At 52.3% G+C, this 16,715-nt stretch overlaps 5 protein-coding genes across 6 annotated transcripts; 3 read left to right on the top strand and 2 right to left on the bottom strand.

Annotated features, from left to right (window-relative positions):
* Positions 1-556: 556 nt before the first annotated feature.
* Positions 557-2,207, bottom strand: LOC108033197 (dnaJ homolog subfamily C member 25 homolog). Its single transcript, XM_017107443.3, has one exon. It carries the CDS (start codon positions 1,947-1,949, stop codon positions 948-950), a length of 1,002 nt encoding a protein of 333 aa, XP_016962932.1. The 5' UTR covers positions 1,950-2,207; the 3' UTR covers positions 557-947.
* Positions 2,208-2,816: 609 nt separating this feature from the next.
* On the top strand, positions 2,817-5,794 carry LOC108033212 (fibrinogen-like protein 1). Of its 2 annotated transcripts, XM_017107466.3 has the most exons (3): positions 2,817-4,262; positions 4,324-4,828; positions 4,888-5,794. In XM_017107466.3, exons 2-3 carry the CDS (start codon positions 4,750-4,752, stop codon positions 5,541-5,543), a joined length of 735 nt encoding a protein of 244 aa, XP_016962955.1. In that variant the 5' UTR covers positions 2,817-4,262; positions 4,324-4,749; the 3' UTR covers positions 5,544-5,794. The 2 variants fall into 2 exon arrangements, with proteins under 2 accessions (XP_016962955.1, XP_016962953.1); XM_017107464.3 differs by lacking the exon at positions 4,888-5,794 and having other exon boundaries at positions 4,324-4,520.
* Positions 5,795-5,914: 120 nt separating this feature from the next.
* On the top strand, positions 5,915-8,329 carry LOC108033214 (CWF19-like protein 2 homolog). The gene is made up of 3 exons (XM_017107469.3): positions 5,915-7,179; positions 7,234-7,956; positions 8,022-8,329. Exons 1-3 carry the CDS (start codon positions 5,944-5,946, stop codon positions 8,148-8,150), a joined length of 2,088 nt encoding a protein of 695 aa, XP_016962958.1. The 5' UTR covers positions 5,915-5,943; the 3' UTR covers positions 8,151-8,329.
* Positions 8,330-8,433: 104 nt separating this feature from the next.
* On the top strand, positions 8,434-10,095 carry LOC108033135 (SREBP regulating gene protein). The gene is made up of 2 exons (XM_017107357.2): positions 8,434-9,001; positions 9,061-10,095. The coding sequence occupies exons 1-2, from the start codon at positions 8,900-8,902 to the stop codon at positions 9,610-9,612; spliced, it is 654 nt and encodes a 217-aa protein (XP_016962846.1). The 5' UTR covers positions 8,434-8,899; the 3' UTR covers positions 9,613-10,095.
* LOC108033133 (basic proline-rich protein) lies at positions 10,084-15,386 on the bottom strand. Its single transcript, XM_017107356.3, has 3 exons — positions 14,316-15,386; positions 13,717-14,239; positions 10,084-13,577 (listed from the first exon to the last, which is right to left on the bottom strand). Exons 1-3 carry the CDS (start codon positions 14,943-14,945, stop codon positions 11,998-12,000), a joined length of 2,733 nt encoding a protein of 910 aa, XP_016962845.3. The 5' UTR covers positions 14,946-15,386; the 3' UTR covers positions 10,084-11,997.
* Between the last annotated feature and the right edge of the window lie 1,329 nt (positions 15,387-16,715).

Raw genomic sequence — 16,715 nt, 5'->3', positions numbered from 1 at the left:
ATGTAAGATCTGAATAGGTAGTTTAAAATATAAGTGATATTGGGGCAATGCAAAGCAAATACTGGACATCTTTTCTAATACATTTTAAGTTGCTATTTATCCAACTGTTTTAAAAAGTATTTATTTTGATTCAACTGTTTTAAAAAGTATTTATTTTGATTAATTCTAAGTTTTTTCAAGGAAATTGATAAAACTATCTATGTAGTAACTATATATGTAAACTCTAGAACCATCGCTAAAACTATGTTCTTTTAAAGTCAGAGAGACTTGGAAAAGTACCATCAACATGGCTGTTGAAGGCTGTGGCAAAAATCTAGACCTGGTTTTCGTTTCACCTTGCTCTTGGGGCACGTACTTCGGCTGAACCATAAGTTCTGAGCCCCCAACCCGATAGCCAAGGAAAAGAGCAAAAACCAAAACTGTTTCCAAGCAAACTGTGTAAACAAAAGCGCGGAAAGATGCTGTTCAGGGGCTTTGTGCCACGAAATCGAATTTTCAGCTAGCCAGAACAACTGTGCAAACCGGGCACAGTGAACACCCAGTGAGAGAGACCGCGTTTAAATTCTATCTAGTTTATTACATTACTCGGGTTAGTCAAGTTAGTTGTTTGGTCATTTTGTGACCAGGAAGGTTTGGGGCGGGGCAATTGTTCTAGGGCGGCTCGTCCACTGTAGCCAGTGGCCACTGTGGCAACGAGACTGGGGAACCGAACTTGGCCACGTTCCTGAACCGGTTTTGGCGGATCACTCCGGCGGGGTCAACGCTTCGCCCTTCGGCGGACGCCGGGGCATTAACATAATTCACATTTTAGTCGGCGTACAAAAAATATCTATATATATAATATATCAAAATTTAGTCCATAGGGGGGAAGGGGGGTTCAGGATCGCGCACACAACAGACTCTGCCTTAGATGGAACAATAAAACTTGAACATCGCTCCGGCGGCGGCTAATCCTCGAAGGTGATGCGGCCGGGCCCGTGGTTCTTCATGTAGCGCCTGTAGGCCTTGTAGCGCGGATTCTCCGCCAGCTTCTTCTTCATCTCCTCGTCCTGTTCCGCCTTCCAGGCGACGAAGTTGTCGCGCTTCCACAGCTCCAGATGCAGGTACTCCTCGATCAGCTTGTCCTCCTGCGCCTCGAACTGATGCTGGCCCATGCCCAGGTGCCGGCGGATCAGGTGCAGCTTCTGCTCCCGGCCGTACGGCTGCTTCATCACCGTGTAGCGCCAGAACCACTGGGCATGCCACACGATGAACGAGAGTATCGTGTACGGGCAGATGATCAGCTGCACCCACAGCACGTCCCACAGCGTCGGCTTCGCGTAGCCGCCCTTCACGTCCATCTTCTCCTCGATCACCCGCCGGATGATCCGCTCCAGCTCCTCGCGCTGATCGTTCTTGGACATGCGGTTCTTGCCCTTCTTCTGTATCCGCTCCTGGATCTCGTCGCGGGCAATGTCCAGCGCCTGGTTCCTGTACTTGGGCACCGTGGCGAAATACTTGATGGCCGAGTCGTAGCGCTGCCAGCCGGAATAGTACTGAATAACCGAGACGATGGTCAGCACGACGACGATCACTACGCGCACATCCACCTTGGGCGCCACGCGGCGCCGGTAGTAGCGGTAGTAATGCGCATAGTACGCATCCGGGTTGTCCAGCATGTAGTCGTAGTCCGTGCGCGATTCCTCGTCGCGCAGGATCTCGTAGGCGGTGGCCACCAGCTTGAACTGCGTCTCCGCCGTGGCCTTGGCCTCGGCGCCGCGATGCAGGTCCGGATGGTAGCGCCTGGCCAGCTGGCGGTAGGCCTTGCCGATCTCCGACTTGGACGACTCCCTGGTGACCCCCAGCACATCGTAGCAGTTGTCCTTGCCGCAGTACAGGCCCTCCAGCAGTCCGAGGGCCATGGTGGGCAGGATGGCCAGAAGCGCCAGGAGCAGTGCCTGCGTCCGCATCTTGGAGTCGGATTCTGATTTGGCTAGCGCTTTCACCTGGACACGTGGAGCGGGGGGAGGAAGAGGCGGCGCACAGCTGGCACTGGCACTGGCGCTGGTTGGGTAATTCGGCTTCGGCTGGAGCAACTGGTGGGTCGCGTTGGCGCTGCTCGTCCGTCTGCTCGGCGTCGGCGTCTGTGTCTGTCCACCTGGTTAACTCGACCTGGCCAGATTACCTTTGGCCGATAGCGAGAACTATCGATGTTTGCTTTGCTCCGACGGTTCATCGATGTTTGAAAAAATAAAAAACAGTTGTTTTATTCTAAAGGCTGTTCTATCGAGCTAGAAAATGGCGTTCACACTGCGTTAACTCCCTAACGCGGGTCTAGAGATGGACACTTTCCACTGCGAGCTTTTCCGTTTGGCTCGAAATCACCGTGACATTTTTGGGGGATTTGTGAAAAAGATATTAAAAATCACAGTTTTCCAAACTCGCCTGTGACTTATACTATCTTGCTTGAAATATTTCAAATATCTTTAGAAACTCCATAATGTTTATGTGTTTACTAACAGTGGCCAACGCAAGGCCCAATAATCCTTTTATAAAAGATTTAAAATCAGAATCTCTGTCAAACATAATAAAAGTTATGATATGATAATTTTTAGTAAGCTATTTTTGTATACTGTAATATTTAAAATAAATAAATAAGTATACTGCCACACAACAGGGGTTATCCGATTTTGACCTTTATTTCTATAAGAAGGAACCTACATACGTGTATATAATAACACGACGGAAGCGGCGCTCGAATTTCAACGACCTCAAAGAGATAAAGCTCTGATTTTATAAACCCAAGTGCAGCTCGGCTTCCATTCAGTTCGATTCTCATTCCCCGGCACATAAGTTCGCAAATTAAGTGCAATGAAAGCTGCCTTACTCGCGTTCTTCCTGACGGCTTCGCTGTTGAAGCATCTTTCTCCTGTTGACGGTAGCAAAGAAACGCGGGACACGAAACCGCCTCTTCAAAGTTTGGACGGTAAATGTAACGCCTACTGTTTTTCGCTGCTCAGGCCAGTCCTCGATAACTATGTGCAAATAAAACCGGAAGCAGATTACTTAAAAAATATGTCAGGTACTATTGAAGACCTCAAAAATAAGTTGTTCCTTGCTAACAGTCAACTAAAATACAAGGAAGACGTTATCATAGAGAAAAATGAACTAATTAGGGAAAAAGGTGAAATATTAAAGGAAAAAAACGAGCTAATTATGGAACAACTAAGGCTTAAAGATGATAAGGCAAACGTAGCAAGTGCCGCGTGTCAAGTACAAACCAAAGAGCTAGTGAATGCAAAGGTTAGGGAAATCAATGATCATGTTGTGCAGCTTAAAGAAAATGATATTTTAATAAAACTAAAAGATGAGAAAATCGAACTGCTAAGTGAGCAGTTGAGGATCAAAGGGGAAAAAGTAAATGACATAACAGCAAAAATAAAAGACCTGCAAGCCCGGTTGGAAAGTGCCGAAAGGCTTTTGGGGGTTAAAAACGCGGAAATTAGTGCCAAAGCTGAAGAACTAAAAACCAAGGACGGAATAATCTCCGATCAAAGTGAAGCAATAAAGAACAATGACGAGAAAGTGAGTAATATGACAGCAAACATTGAATACTTAAAAGGTCAAATCCAAGCCAAAGAAGATCTGTTGAATGCAAAAGCAATGGAACTGAAAAGCAAAGATGAGGAAGCTAATGTCAAAAGTAACCAACTCAAGCTGCTGAATGAACAGATTTTAGGCAAAGACAAGGAAATCGATGCTCTTAACCAGAAGATTAAATCCCATTCGGAAACCATAACGCAAGACAGTTGTCCAAAGGGACGTCCAGGTGGCACTTACAAAATAAACGTAAAAGGCATGGATATGTTTGAAGCTCCCTGCAATTCCTCTGGTTGGATGACTATTCAAAGGCGGCAGGATGGATCAGTCAGCTTTGAACGGAACTGGGACGATTATAAGAATGGATTTGGAGACCTAAAGACGGAGTTTTTCATCGGCCTGGAAAAACTGCACCAGCTAACCAAGAAACGACACGAACTCTACCTTCGGCTTGAGCTCAATGGAACCTCCAAATTCGCTCGTTACGATAATTTCAAAATAGGGAGCGAGCAGCAACAGTACGAGCTCAGCTCGATAGGAACATATTCCGGGACAGCCGGAGACTCGCTGGTATATCAAACGAACATGAAGTTCAGCACTTTTGACCGGGATAATGACAACAGCCCTGAAAATTGCGCTAGGAAATATCCCGGCGGTGGGTGGTTTAACAATTGCTTTATGAGGTATCTACATTCGACTTAAGCCGAAATAAAACTGCCTAACCTAAAAACATTTTACTTACAGTCACCTCAACGGAATTTACCATACGAGTGGGAAATGCCCGGAAAGAGGAGTTAGTTGGTATTACTGGGATGGCCTATATACGACCTCCCTAACATTTGTTGAAATGATGATCAGGCCAGTATCCTAATTTTGTAAACCCGATTGATAAATGTAAATAAATGGAAGATTTGTTAAAATAAACAAGTTTTGACATATTTCTATGTAGAAATATTTATAAAGTTTGCAAGCAATTTGAAAAACGTGACTGGGTCAGTGATCACTTTTGCAAAGTCACAGTTCACCGAGTCGCAGTTTTCAAACTTCTGCCCATCGCTAGCTCAGCCTGCCTATCGAACAATTTGCGCTCCAATTTTGCCAACATCTAAAAATTCCATATTGAATTCCATTTTGATCCTTATTGATCAAATAATATAGTTTAATTATTAAATGGAGTTCAATCAGCATGTGGATGCCGCCCTCGCCGCATTTGTGGAGAGCACCAAGTTCTTCAGGGAAATGGGCGATGGTGAGTGCGGCTAAAATCCGGAAAGACCACTTCCTGAACTCGCCTTTTCCAACCCACAGCCATGTCCGAGTTCAGTGACAACGAGGAGATCCAAAGACTGCTGGAGGCCAGCGCCCAGCAGCGCGTGGAGCATGCCGAGAACCTCATCCGGCTGAAGAGCAAGCACCAGTCGCTCAGCCAGGAGCTGCAGAAGGCCCAAGGCGAGAGCGCCACCATCGAGGATTTCGAGAGGATCTGGCAGGAGCGCAGCGAGGCGGTGGAGCGGAAGCGCATCAATGTCAAGAACATCGCCGACTTCAAGAACTTCAAGCGCACCGTGGAGTCGGCAGCGGGCACGGGATCTGCGCAGAATGGCCAGGCGAATGGTGCTGCCCGGGATGATAAAGACGACGACGACGACGACGACCTCATCATCGAAGGTGTTGAGGACACCGGCGGCGAGATCTTCTCGCTCTACGACCCCTGGTCCAAGGCGCTGATGAAGAACCCGGTGCGGAACAGCATGTGCGGCCACATCTACGACCGCGATTCGGTGATGCTAATCATCAAGGACAACATCGGCATCCGGTGTCCGGTGCTCGGCTGTGCCAACAAGACCTACATCCAGCCGGCGCACCTGGTCGAGGACGCCAACGTCCGGCGGAAGGTGCGACAGCAGATGGCCGAAGAGGCTGCGACGGAGGAGGGCAGCTCGGAGGAGGAAGACGAGGATTGAGCCGGAATCTGTGATCCCCAGAGCCTAATGCTAAGGTTCACGAATTATATCTGAAGGAATCTGAACGATAGAAATGAATGATGCTTGGAGAGAATTTAGTGTTCAAATTCCATAACTATACAATAGGAAGTATTTATTATTATCGCTTCATAAGTAAGTGTCTCAGAGATTGAATCATACATAAAGTACAAAACACAAAACTGTATAATAAATAACAATAAAAACTTGTAAAATAAGCTTGGAAAATAAGAAGTGATTTAAATGGTTAATATTTTGAATTTTTTAATCGAAATAAATGATGATTTCTAAATACCGGTAAGCTATTAATCGATATGTCGGTTATCGCCAATCAACCCATCTCTAAAGGCTATTTGGTAAACAAGGGCAAACAGACCCAAACATGAGCTACATACAATTCGAGAGTGGCCGGGAGAAGGAGAAGGCGCGCCAAGAGCTGCGGGAGGCCCGCGCCGAGATGCTGCAGCAGGCCAAGGACCGGGCGGAGCTGCGGGGCCAGCGGGAGCGGCAGAAGGAGCTGCGCGGCGAGAGCGACTGGATGCTGCCCGCGGTGGCCAAGAAACTGGAGAAGCCCGCCAAAAAGGCCAAGAAGAAGAGTTCCAAGCACAAGTCCAGGTCCAAGTCCAAGTCCTCCAAGAAGAGCAGGAAGCACCACAGCAGCAGCGACAGCGATAGCTCCAGCTCATCCTCCTCTACCTCCTCCTCCAGTGAGGACGAAAAGGAGCGCAAGCGTCGCAAGAAGAAGTCCAAGAGGAGCCGCAAGGCAAGCGCCAGCGAGGACGAGTGGGTGGAGGCCCCTCCACCTCCCGCGGCGGACAAAGTGTCCGACAAGAAGGCCGTCCAGCGGGACTCCTGGATGACCAGCGAGGCTCTCCTGCTGAAGACATTCTCCAGGGAACGCAAGGAACCGGCCAAGCCCAACGAAAAGGCCCAACAAATCGATGCCTACGATCCGGCCAAGAGCGGCCGTGAGCTGAATCCCTACTGGAAGAGCAATGGCACGGGTCTGCCAGATTTTCAAAAGCCGCAGGAGGACGACGATGACCGACAAGCCAAGCCGCAGTCCAGCAGCTCTGGGCAAGGTTCCTCGCGCGGCTGGCGAAAACCTGGCGCCAAGGCTCCCAGTCCTCCAAGGAGGAGCCGAACTCGCTCTAGGAGTGTTACCTCCTCTGAGGAGGAGCCGCAGGAGGAGGAGGAGGAGGAGCGAACTAAGCCCACTTCCTCTTGCCTCACAGACGAGCAGATCAACGATCTGGCGGGCAAGGCAATTAAGGCCGAACTCAAAGGAAAAAAGGAACTGGCAGCGGAACTCAATCAGCAGCTGGAGGTGGCGCGCAAGGAGCGAGCCGAGTTCATTGCCTCCGGCCAGGCGGCACCAAAGGCCAATGCTAGGCCAGGCAAGTTCAAGGCCTCGGCAGAGCATGTGCTGCTCACCAAGGTGGATCAGAGCGGCAACGTGCGTCCCCTGATGCAATCAGGGTCCGGGCCCGGCGACCCCAACGAACTGTACGGCGGAAGGAGGGCACAGAAGCGGGGCAGCAAGAAGGTGGACACCCACGTGGATGGCCAGCGCGTTAGGTACTTTGCCGACGATGACCGCTACGACATAAAGCAAATGGTAAGTTCAACTTCTGATGGCGAAGGCCAAGTACTAACACTCCCTCTCCACCAGTTTGAGCGGGAGAAGCATGCCACGGCCGCCGAGGCCAACCTGCAGTACGCCGACATTGTGTCCAAGCACAAGAATCCCAACGACGACCTGGAGGACATCTTCGCCGACAAGGTGCGCAAGCAGATCTCTGCCGGGGATGCCGAGAAGCGGGAGCTGCAGAGCGCCATACGGGAGCACGAGAAGCTGGCTGCCAGTCTGGAGAACTGTGAGCGGTGCTTTGATTCCGCCAAATTGGACAAGCAGCTGCTGGTGTCCCTCGGCGACAAGGTCTACCTCAGTCTGCCGTGGTACATGGGTCTGCAGAGTGGGCACTGCATCCTGACGACGCTGCAGCATGTGCCCTGCTGCACGCAGCTGGACGAGGACGCCTGGGAAGAGATGAGCAACTTCCGCAAGGCCCTGACCCGCATGTTCGCCGCCCGCCGCCAGGACGTGGTCTTCTACGAGATCGCCAACAAGCTGCACCGGCGGCCGCATCTCAGCGTGCACTGCATACCCATACCCGCCAGCCAGGGCGAGATGGCGCCCTTCTACTTCAAGAAGGCCATCGAGGAGTCGGAGCAGGAGTGGTGCATCAACAAGCAGCTGGTCTCGCTGCGCCAGAAGTCGCTGCGGGCGGCCATTCCCAAGGGACTGCCCTACGTGTGGGTGCACTTCGGCATGGACTCGGGCTTTGCGCACGTCATCGAGGACGAGGACCGCTTTCCGGCCAACTTTGCCCAGGTTAGTGGACGGCGCCAGCCTTGTGTGATGTAGCGGAAAACTAATCTGAGGCTTCTTTATTTTAGGAAATCCTAGGCGGCATGTTGGAGCTGAATCCGAATGCCTGGCGCAAGCCGCGGAAGGAGCCAAACCCCATTGGAAAGGTCAAATCCTTTGCCGAAAACTGGAAGAAGTTTGATTGTACACAGAACTAGAGATTTAATTGAGTCATAACCCATGTGCTAGAAGCTAGATCATTTCTATTCTAATGATTATGCGGGCAAAGGCCCAGGCTCACATGTAAATGTAATTAATTAGAGTGTAATTTATTAAGACAATATAACTGTTTTTGAATGAATCTAAAAAAGAGTACGTTCTAAATAAATAAATTATAAAATAAGAACAATAAACGCAATTTAATTAATTGATAGAAATGTTCCAATTTGAAAACGATCACATGTTCGATAGTACGTAATCGATTTTCCTGTCTACGCAACACTGGCTCTAAAACAGCTGACTGAAATTTACAAAATATTAGACAATTTGTTTTTAAGACTTAAATTGCTTATAACTCGATTTAATTTCTTAAATTGCTTCCCAATAGATGGATAAACGACTAAATATTTGATTTAAAATATTCAGTAATAGGCGGCCAGTCAGCTGTTCCATTGGACACCAAAGGGGAAGTTCCCTGAGAAGCACTCCTCATAAAAAAGGGAAATTCGATTATCTGAAAGGAAAATCCAATCAATTTCCACAAAACCACTTTCGGGAGATAACTGCCCACTTACTCGGACCTGTAGACCACTGGGATCGAGGGAGAGGAAGAGGAGCCACCCCAGGAGTAGCTGCATCCAATGCTCCAGGCGCACTTTCCCCAAGGAACCGCATCCAGCGCCATGCCCGCTTCTCGGAAGGATCCCGGCCAGCGGTGGCTGTGATGGAGCGCTAGGTAGTGGCCAGGATGTGGCCAGCTGCCCTGACCCGCCTGCTGCGACGCCGTATTGTGTACATCGTGCTGGCGCTGCTGCTGCTGGTCTACGGATTCGGACACCTCGTGGATCGGGTGAGTAGTACGGGTGCTCCTCGTGCTCTTAACGCCACTCATGCCCTTTGACCCCGCAGAACTCGTTCGCCGGCCTGCACAACGACGAGTATGTGGTGCAGCGCACACGCCCGCTGCTCTGGACGCAGCAGCTCCTTGCGCCCGAGGAGCAGCTCAACCGCACGCGCGGCGATCCGGAGGCCCGGTGCCGCAACTCCGTCCAGGGCCGCCGGCTGCTGGCCGACGAGCGCGGCTTCGTGTGCCGGCGCCAGGAGGTGCTAGCCAGCGGCTGCTGCAACCTGGAACTGCCCGGCATCGGGTACTACAGCTGCCGCACCTGCAACACCAGCACCCACTGCTGCGGCGTCTACGAGTACTGCGTCTCCTGCTGCCTGCACCCCGGCCAGCAGCCGCTGCTGGAGCGCGTCCTGCGGGCGCCCAACACGCCCAAGTACATCTTCGCCAGCGTCGCCGATCACTTCGAGTTGTGCCTGGTCAAGTGCCGCACCAACTCGCACTCCGTGGAGCACGAGAACAAGTACCGCGATGCGGCGGCCAAGCACTGCTACGGCCTCACCGAGGCCCACGAGTCGCAGCGCAATGTGGCGCCCCAGGGCGCGATCCGGAGCTGACCACGGGTCCTCCGCGTTGAGATTTCTTCTGTACAAAGATGTGGGCTTGAGCTTTACCTCGGACTGTGTAGAACTAGGGAGTTTTTAGTTATCTTAAGCAGCACTCTAGATCACGAACAATATGATTTCCCTGCACATATAATCAAAGTTTAGTTTTAGTAGATACTACCTTCTTTCCACAAATCGAATTTATTTATCAGCTTCCCCTTGTCGTGACCCTTGAGCAGATATTGTACATAAGCCGGGAACTATTCCAGGTGATCAAGAGCCCCATGAACACGGTGACCAGCTCTCTTCCACTCCAAGCCTGTCCCACAGCGCTGTCGGCCTCATTGCTACCCAGCAATGTGTAAATACTTCATAGCTAGCCCTAAGCCCAGGAAAGTGCAATTTTTGACTCGACGATTATACTATCCATCCATGGGTGTGTAAATACGAATAAACGAGCGGCATTTAAATAAAAGACGGCGGTGGTTTTTGTAACTCTCGTCGATTTCGTTTTTATTTGCATTTCGAAAATATAAATTTCTAAATGCTATTGATATACATATGCCTAAGTGGTGTCTCGATGTGGATCCTGAAGCATCGGTATTTCGAATCGGATTATATCAGATCGGATTAGAGCGGCGCAGAAATAGCCGGGCTCCGAGCGGAGCGAGAAAGACTATGCCTAGTGGAACTCCGGAAGTATCCAGTGAATTTTGCACTGCCAGCGCGGCGCCAAGTCAATTTCCCCCTCTTAGGGCTACATTTCAACTAACGTTAATTTCTTTATTTAATAAATAATTTATATATCAATTTGGGAATCTAAAGTGCGAGCAAAGAATTGTAATAATTGTCGATAACAGCACTTACACTTAGGGGCTTCAGTTACATTTCAGATAGTTCCGAGCTAATGGTAATATCCAAGAATCTCCCTCAGAGAACGCTCACTTTTGGCTGAATGTCCAGTGATTTACAACTTTCCATTGGATCTCCTCGTTTCCTTAGAATATTCTCGTTTTAGCATTACTTTAGGTGTTTATTCATGACATCCTCCTGCTATTCATAGTTTTAGTTTTACTTTAAATAGTAAATGTAAGCTTAGCGTATAAATATGTGATTTTACAAATTACAATCTTTCAATGCCAAAACTATTGGAAGAAAACGGGGACCAAGGATGGTTAATGTTAAATTGCTACACAAAAAATGCAAGAGCTCTAAAAACAGACATCTACAGGGGCACAAAAAAATAGTTTAAATAGGTAGCGGGTATTATATTAAAACATGCACTATTCTGTGGCTTCTTCGTCATGAATCTTAAGTGTATTGTGTATATATGTATAAATCGTTTAGCATAATCGTTTTAAAGAGGAGCGGAACCTGCTTGGGAGACAGACCTTATATATAGTGGGATGGGTCGGTTGCTGGGGACTGGAGCAGTCTGCCAATTCCCGGAGAAGGCGGCGCGGTCTGTGGAGCATTACAAGTAATGGAATCTTGGGCAGTTCTATGAAGGCCCTTGCAGTGTTCAAGTTCTCTGGGGACTACACGTGTCCAAATGGTGGGTCAAAACACACACTCATGGTTTCGGATTCGCTTTCAGCGCTTTGGAATACGGGGAACCGACACCGTTCCCGGAACTGGTTGCTCTGCCATCCCAAGGAATCGACCCACCCATTTGTCTGGTTTTTGGGCCTAGGACACTGTTCTTGTTCGCTTGCGCATCTAAATCTGCTTGCTTAATCTAAGTCGCTCTCTGCCGACGGACCACACTTCGTGTTCTTCTTGCTCTAGAATCTAGACCTACTGTTTCGGCTGGCTTCCTTGCTTCCTTGCTTTGTGCTACGTGGTCGAGTGTGTCTTATTCCTCCGCTTTGTATCACCGAAACTACTCAATCAGCTTGCTTTCGATAGGTATCAACTCCGTCGAAATTCGATGGAAGTGCCGCTTTTGATTGGGAATCCTGAATTGTTCACCTCGATTCTCTGCGCTCTTCCTCCTTTAGTCTTATGCTTACTCCTCTCTTTCGCCTATTCGTAACCTACGTCTACATCATCATCTGTTGCGGCTACTCCTAGCTCTAATCGTAGTCCTCCTGCTGCTCCACTTCTGATACAATGCTTAATCATATGCCTAGTTTATCTCAATCTTCTTCGTCTGCTCGTTTCCCGCTCCTCCTACTCCTACTCCCACTCCCCTTCCTCCTCATCGTGTTGAGCTATTACTCCCGCTGCACAACCTCCTCCAACTGGTCCAGTTCTCTCCGGGTTTCCTCGTCTTGCAAGGCATCTGCTGGCGGTCAGCCTGTGAATCCTCTCCAGCTTCAACCAGCGAGTCCCAGTCGAGAATTACTTGTTGTGGAGACAGCCAGGTGGCAGCGGCGGTAATAGGCTGTCCCTTCCTCATTGAGGCGGTTGCTGGCTGTAGTAACCGTATGCGCCGGTGGGTGGTGGCCCTTGTGGTGCTCCTGGCGGCGGCATCTGTGCCCCGGCGGGCCTGTAGCCCTGGTAGCCCTGCGTGGGCGGATATTGTGGATAGCCACCGGCCTGGGGCGGCTGATGGTACGCGTGTCCGGGATATGCGCTCCCCGGCGGCGGTGGTCCGTAGGCCTGTGGTGGTGGAGGTCCTCCGTACGGACCTTGTGGGGCTCCCGGCGCCGGTTGGTATTGATTCGGCGGCATCGGCGGTGTGGCTCCGTTCGGCGGCGGTTGCTGGCTGCCCTGGCCCTGGGCATTCGGTGCTCCTCCGCCGCCTGCCGATCCTCCGGCCGATGGCGGCGCCTGTTGCTGCTGCTGTTGTTGCTGCTGCTGCTGCTGATTGGGCGGCGGCGGGGCGCCGGGTTGTTGATTGTAGTTGCCCGGCGTCGAGTATGTGGGCTGCACCTGCGTGGGCAGCGGCGCCACACCAGAAACCACCACGCCCGGCGGCTGTTGTTGTTGCTGCTGCTGCTGCGGTGGCCCTGCATATTGCTGGCCAGCGCCACCGGGTCCACTGGGTCCTGCTCCACCGCCAGCTCCTCCCTGCGGCGGCGGCGTCGATTGCTGTGCGTTGGGTCCATTGGGATTGGCGTTGCCCCCGCCTGCTCCAGCGCCTCCTTGGGGCGGTGGCGTCTGACTCGGCGCCGTGGTGCTGTACGCTCCTCCCGGCGGTGGCGGCGGCGCTGCTCCGCTAGTCGGTGGTCCGCCCGGGTAGCTACTGCCCGGCGGAGCCCCCGCTCCTCCTCCACCGGCCGCCTGCTGCTGCTGATAGGCCTGGTAGGGACTCTGACCGCTGCTCGTGGGCGGCGGCGGTGGCCAATAGCCACTCGGTGGTGGCCCTCCTCCCGCTCCCGCCTGACCATACTGTCCGGGATTTGGGGGATAGCCCGCATAGCCCATAGGGGGCGGTCCTCCGGCGGAATTCTGCGGCGGCGGCGGACCGTATTGACTCTGTGGCGGACCCGGTGGCGGCTGCTGTCCACCGGTCGGCGGTTGACCGGGTGGCGGTGGTCCCGGCGGCGGTTGTTGCTGACCCGGCACCGGAGGAACCTGCTGGCTGCCCGGAGGCGGAGGATATGCGCCCGGCGGTGGTCCTTGCCCGGCGCCGGCATTCGGCTGATAACCATGTCCACTGGCTCCCGTCGCCGCGCCTGCTGGACCGTGATGGTAGCCACCTTGGGCTGCATTCGGTGGCCCTGGTGGTGGTGGACCGTAGCCCTGGGTTGGCGGTCCGTAGGGATATGCGCCCTGCGGCTGGTACTGCGTCTGCGGCTGCGGCGGATAGCCGGGATAGTGGCCGTGCTGCTGCTGTTGCTGCTGATAGGTGACGCGGTACGGACCCTGTGGCGGCGGCACACCGGGTCCTCCGGCTCCGGGCTGTGGTCCTGGGCCGCCGGGACCGCCCTGCTGCTGCTGGTTTGGCGGCTGTTGGCCACCGGGCTGCGGCTGCTGCTGTTGGGGATTCTGGGGTCCGGGCAAGGGCCCATTGTTGGGACGCTGTTGATCTGCAAGGCGGAGGAAGGTGGAAATTAGAGAGATCGGGGGAACATCCTCAGGGATATTGGAAACAAAGCAAGCTTTCAAGAACTACATCTACCAAACTGGGATAACCAATACATCTGGACTCCGCTACATTACACTTACTGGGCGCTGCATTCGGGTTGATGACGGACTGCCCCGGGCCCTGACCCTGACCTGGTCCCTGGCCGGCTCCCGGTTGGCCCTGGCCCTGGGCATTGCGGTAGATGGGGTGCTGCTGCTGCTGGGACTGCGGCCCCGCCTGGCTGACCTGCGGGCCCTGCTGTTGGCCGGCTGCGGCGGCCGCTGCCGCAGCTGCTGCTGCCGCCGCCGCTGCTGCCTGCTGTTGTTGCTGCTGCTGCTGTTGTTGCTGAGATTGCTGTTGGGCGCCAGGCGGCAGGCCGGGATGCGGCTGCGGCTGCTGTTGCTGCTGGGCGCCGTAGGGCTGCATCTGGACAGGAGGTCCCTGGGGATCGCCGCCGTGCTGCTGCATGCCCATCTGCGGCGGACCCTGGCCCGGTTGTCCCGGCACTGGTCCCTGGCCCGGCTGCTGCTGCTGCGGTGGGCCACCCAACATGCCGTGCGGTCCAGTGGGCGGCGTCTGCTGGCCACCCTGCTGCATGGCCTGCGTCTGGAGGATGTGCGGTGGCTGAAGAGGAAGAAGGAAACATTATTTAGGTAAATGATGAAATGGGCACAGTATTATGGGTTATAGCTTCACCCACCGGCAGTATCTGGGAGATGTTCATGGCGGGATCGGCCAGCTGGGCGAGGTAGACCAGGTTGCGGTGCAGGGCGACGTGGTAGGACATGCACTCCTGCGCCTTGCCCATGCTCTGGAAGTCCTGGATCGTCTGGATGAGGCCGCAGTTCTCGTCGAGCATCTTCTGGATCTGGGCGGAGTTGACTTGCGGCTGCAGGCCACCGACACCGACACCGCCACCGCCGCCGACTCCTCCGCCGCCGATGCCCTGCAGGTTGGACTGACCGCCGCGTGGTGTGGACGGTGGGGTGACCATGAGGCCGCCGCCGGAGATGATGCTGCCCGGTGAGCCGGGCACGCCCATGGGCGGTCGTTGCTGCTGCTGCTGCTGCATGCTCATGGGCAGGACACCGACGCCGCCACCGCCGGGTCCGCCCATTCCGACCCCGCCTACGCCGCCGCCTCCGCCGGGGCCAACTCCGGAGCCGGGTGGCTGTTGATTGGGCGCGGAGTTGGGTGGCGGCTGTTGCAATTGTTGTTGCTGCTGCTGCTGCTGTTGCTGCTGTTGCTGTGGCGGGGGAGGCTGCTGCTGCAGTTGCTGCTGCTGTTGCGGCTGCTGCTGCGGCGGTTGCGGCGAGTAAACTGCAGACATTTTACTGGCTGCAGTCTTCTTCTTCCGCTTCGGGGTTTTCTCCTGTTTTTCCACAATTTTAGCGGTTATTCTCGACCGTTGGGAAAGGAAAATTTTCGCAGTGTGCGGCGTTTTCCTCACATACACACGCGCGCTCGCTCGTACTCACACACGGGACGCACGACACACACACTCACGCGCAGACACACACACACACACACACACCCACAGCGGTAAAAGGGGAAAGAGGTTTTTTCTCTCGATTTGTTTGCGGCTTGCACGCTCGAAACGCCGGCTATGCGGTGGCAGCCCGGTTGTCTGTGCTGGTTTTCACTGCTCTGCGCTGGCCCTCACTGCTTGGCACGGGGAAATTGCATATTTTCCTCAATTTTCCGACAATTTTTCGCGAAAATATTCAACGCGACGCCGATCCGACGCGAGGTTATCGATAAATTATGCCGTCCGGCACTAGCAAAAATACCGAGGGCATTCGGAGAGGGTCACACTGAAAGTAAAGGTGGGTGTACTTGCTAACCCAGCGGGAGAATTAGTATGGCATTTTCCTGGTATTTTAAAAGTATTATTTTGGTATATACCGAATGAAATCTCCCAAACGGTCCTGCTAAAATGGCAGGGGTTGGTCTTTGCTAAGGTAGCAGTGTGACCGTTTTCAGTATTGCATGTTAGTAAGGACAGACACCTCGAAAGGGCTTAACAGGGTGATTTGAGCAACACAGATGTAAACAAAAAACAAATCTTGTTTTGATGTTAGGTTGTCCATTTTGAGAAGTTGGAGCTCAGCACAATCCATATATCATAGCCTATCCTATAGGGGCCGTCCTGTCCCATCCTATCATGGCATGCTCTTCCCCCAACGTTGTGCCCCCAGTCCAGGGGATCCTCTTCCAGACGCCGGAGCAAATCCTGAGCAGGTGAAGGACCTTAAAGTGGTTTACTTTAATAGCAATGGGAAAATGTAAGTAAATCATATGACAACCCATTGGAAACTATAGTTCCTTTCTCTTCATTTCAGGGCCAAGCTGAACCGATGACGATCCCGACTACTTGGATATTAATATGATATCCCACTGCATAAGATGTCCAGTTTCTAGGGGAGACTCCCTGCCCGAAGTCATATGTGAACCCCGCCTAGGAGAGGACAACAGCGCCTTTGTTACCATAAGAAAGTTCGAGAGGAGTCACCAGTTTCGGAATGGATTCCCAAGTTAAAAGCGAGCATATGGAGAAGTAAATCCCGGAAAGCACCAGATCAGGTCAGGAGGATACCAGCTTTAGGAGCACATCAACGTGCACACCGAGGAGAGGCCCTTCGTCGGAATCGCAAGGAGCACCTCACCATCTATACGGGGGAAAGGCCGTTCAAGTGCACCCACTGCTCGAATAGCTATCGCAGGAAGACCTGTCTGCAGCGGCACATCCAAACGTACATGGGCGTGCGGCCCTCCAAGAGCACCCACTGACCGAAGACCTTTGCCAAGGGCTAAAAGCCCTACCAGTTCGCAGTGTTCTCGAAGACCTTATAATAATTGTGAATTTAATTGCTAGAGTGCCTTGTGCACTAATTTATAAAACTGGTCTTGTAGCACTGGAATAAGTTTAACAATAAAATAAAATTAAATAAAATATGATCCTCATACTTCTAAAAATATAAGATATGTATATGTAGATATTTAGGAAAAGTATGTAAGAAATAGCATTATCGTATCCTTAAACATCTAAGATAAACTGAGATATTTATTTAATAAGCTATTAAAAGGTGTAGTTGGAAAC

This window comes from Drosophila biarmipes, chromosome X (genome assembly GCF_025231255.1).
Source record: "Drosophila biarmipes strain raj3 chromosome X, RU_DBia_V1.1, whole genome shotgun sequence".
NCBI classification, from domain to species: Eukaryota; Metazoa; Arthropoda; class Insecta; order Diptera; family Drosophilidae; genus Drosophila; species Drosophila biarmipes.
Note: the sequence above shows the minus strand (reverse complement) of the source record. Positions and strands in the feature narration are given on the sequence as shown.

Coding starts and splice junctions, on each gene's coding strand:
- LOC108033197 (XM_017107443.3), bottom strand. CDS start 1,949: ATGCGGACGCAGGCACTGCTCCTGGCGCTTCTGGCCATCCTGCCCACC.
- LOC108033212 (XM_017107464.3), top strand. CDS start 2,851: ATGAAAGCTGCCTTACTCGCGTTCTTCCTGACGGCTTCGCTGTTGAAG. Junction 4,263..4,323: donor TTTAACAATTGCTTTATGAG/GTATCTACATTC, acceptor TTTTACTTACAG/TCACCTCAACGGAATTTACC.
- LOC108033214 (XM_017107469.3), top strand. CDS start 5,944: ATGAGCTACATACAATTCGAGAGTGGCCGGGAGAAGGAGAAGGCGCGC. Junction 7,180..7,233: donor GCTACGACATAAAGCAAATG/GTAAGTTCAACT, acceptor CCTCTCCACCAG/TTTGAGCGGGAGAAGCATGC. Junction 7,957..8,021: donor TTCCGGCCAACTTTGCCCAG/GTTAGTGGACGG, acceptor TCTTTATTTTAG/GAAATCCTAGGCGGCATGTT.
- LOC108033135 (XM_017107357.2), top strand. CDS start 8,900: ATGTGGCCAGCTGCCCTGACCCGCCTGCTGCGACGCCGTATTGTGTAC. Junction 9,002..9,060: donor TCGGACACCTCGTGGATCGG/GTGAGTAGTACG, acceptor TTGACCCCGCAG/AACTCGTTCGCCGGCCTGCA.
- LOC108033133 (XM_017107356.3), bottom strand. CDS start 14,945: ATGTCTGCAGTTTACTCGCCGCAACCGCCGCAGCAGCAGCCGCAACAG. Junction 14,240..14,315: donor ACATCTCCCAGATACTGCCG/GTGGGTGAAGCT, acceptor CTTCCTCTTCAG/CCACCGCACATCCTCCAGAC. Junction 13,578..13,716: donor CAACCCGAATGCAGCGCCCA/GTAAGTGTAATG, acceptor TCCGCCTTGCAG/ATCAACAGCGTCCCAACAAT.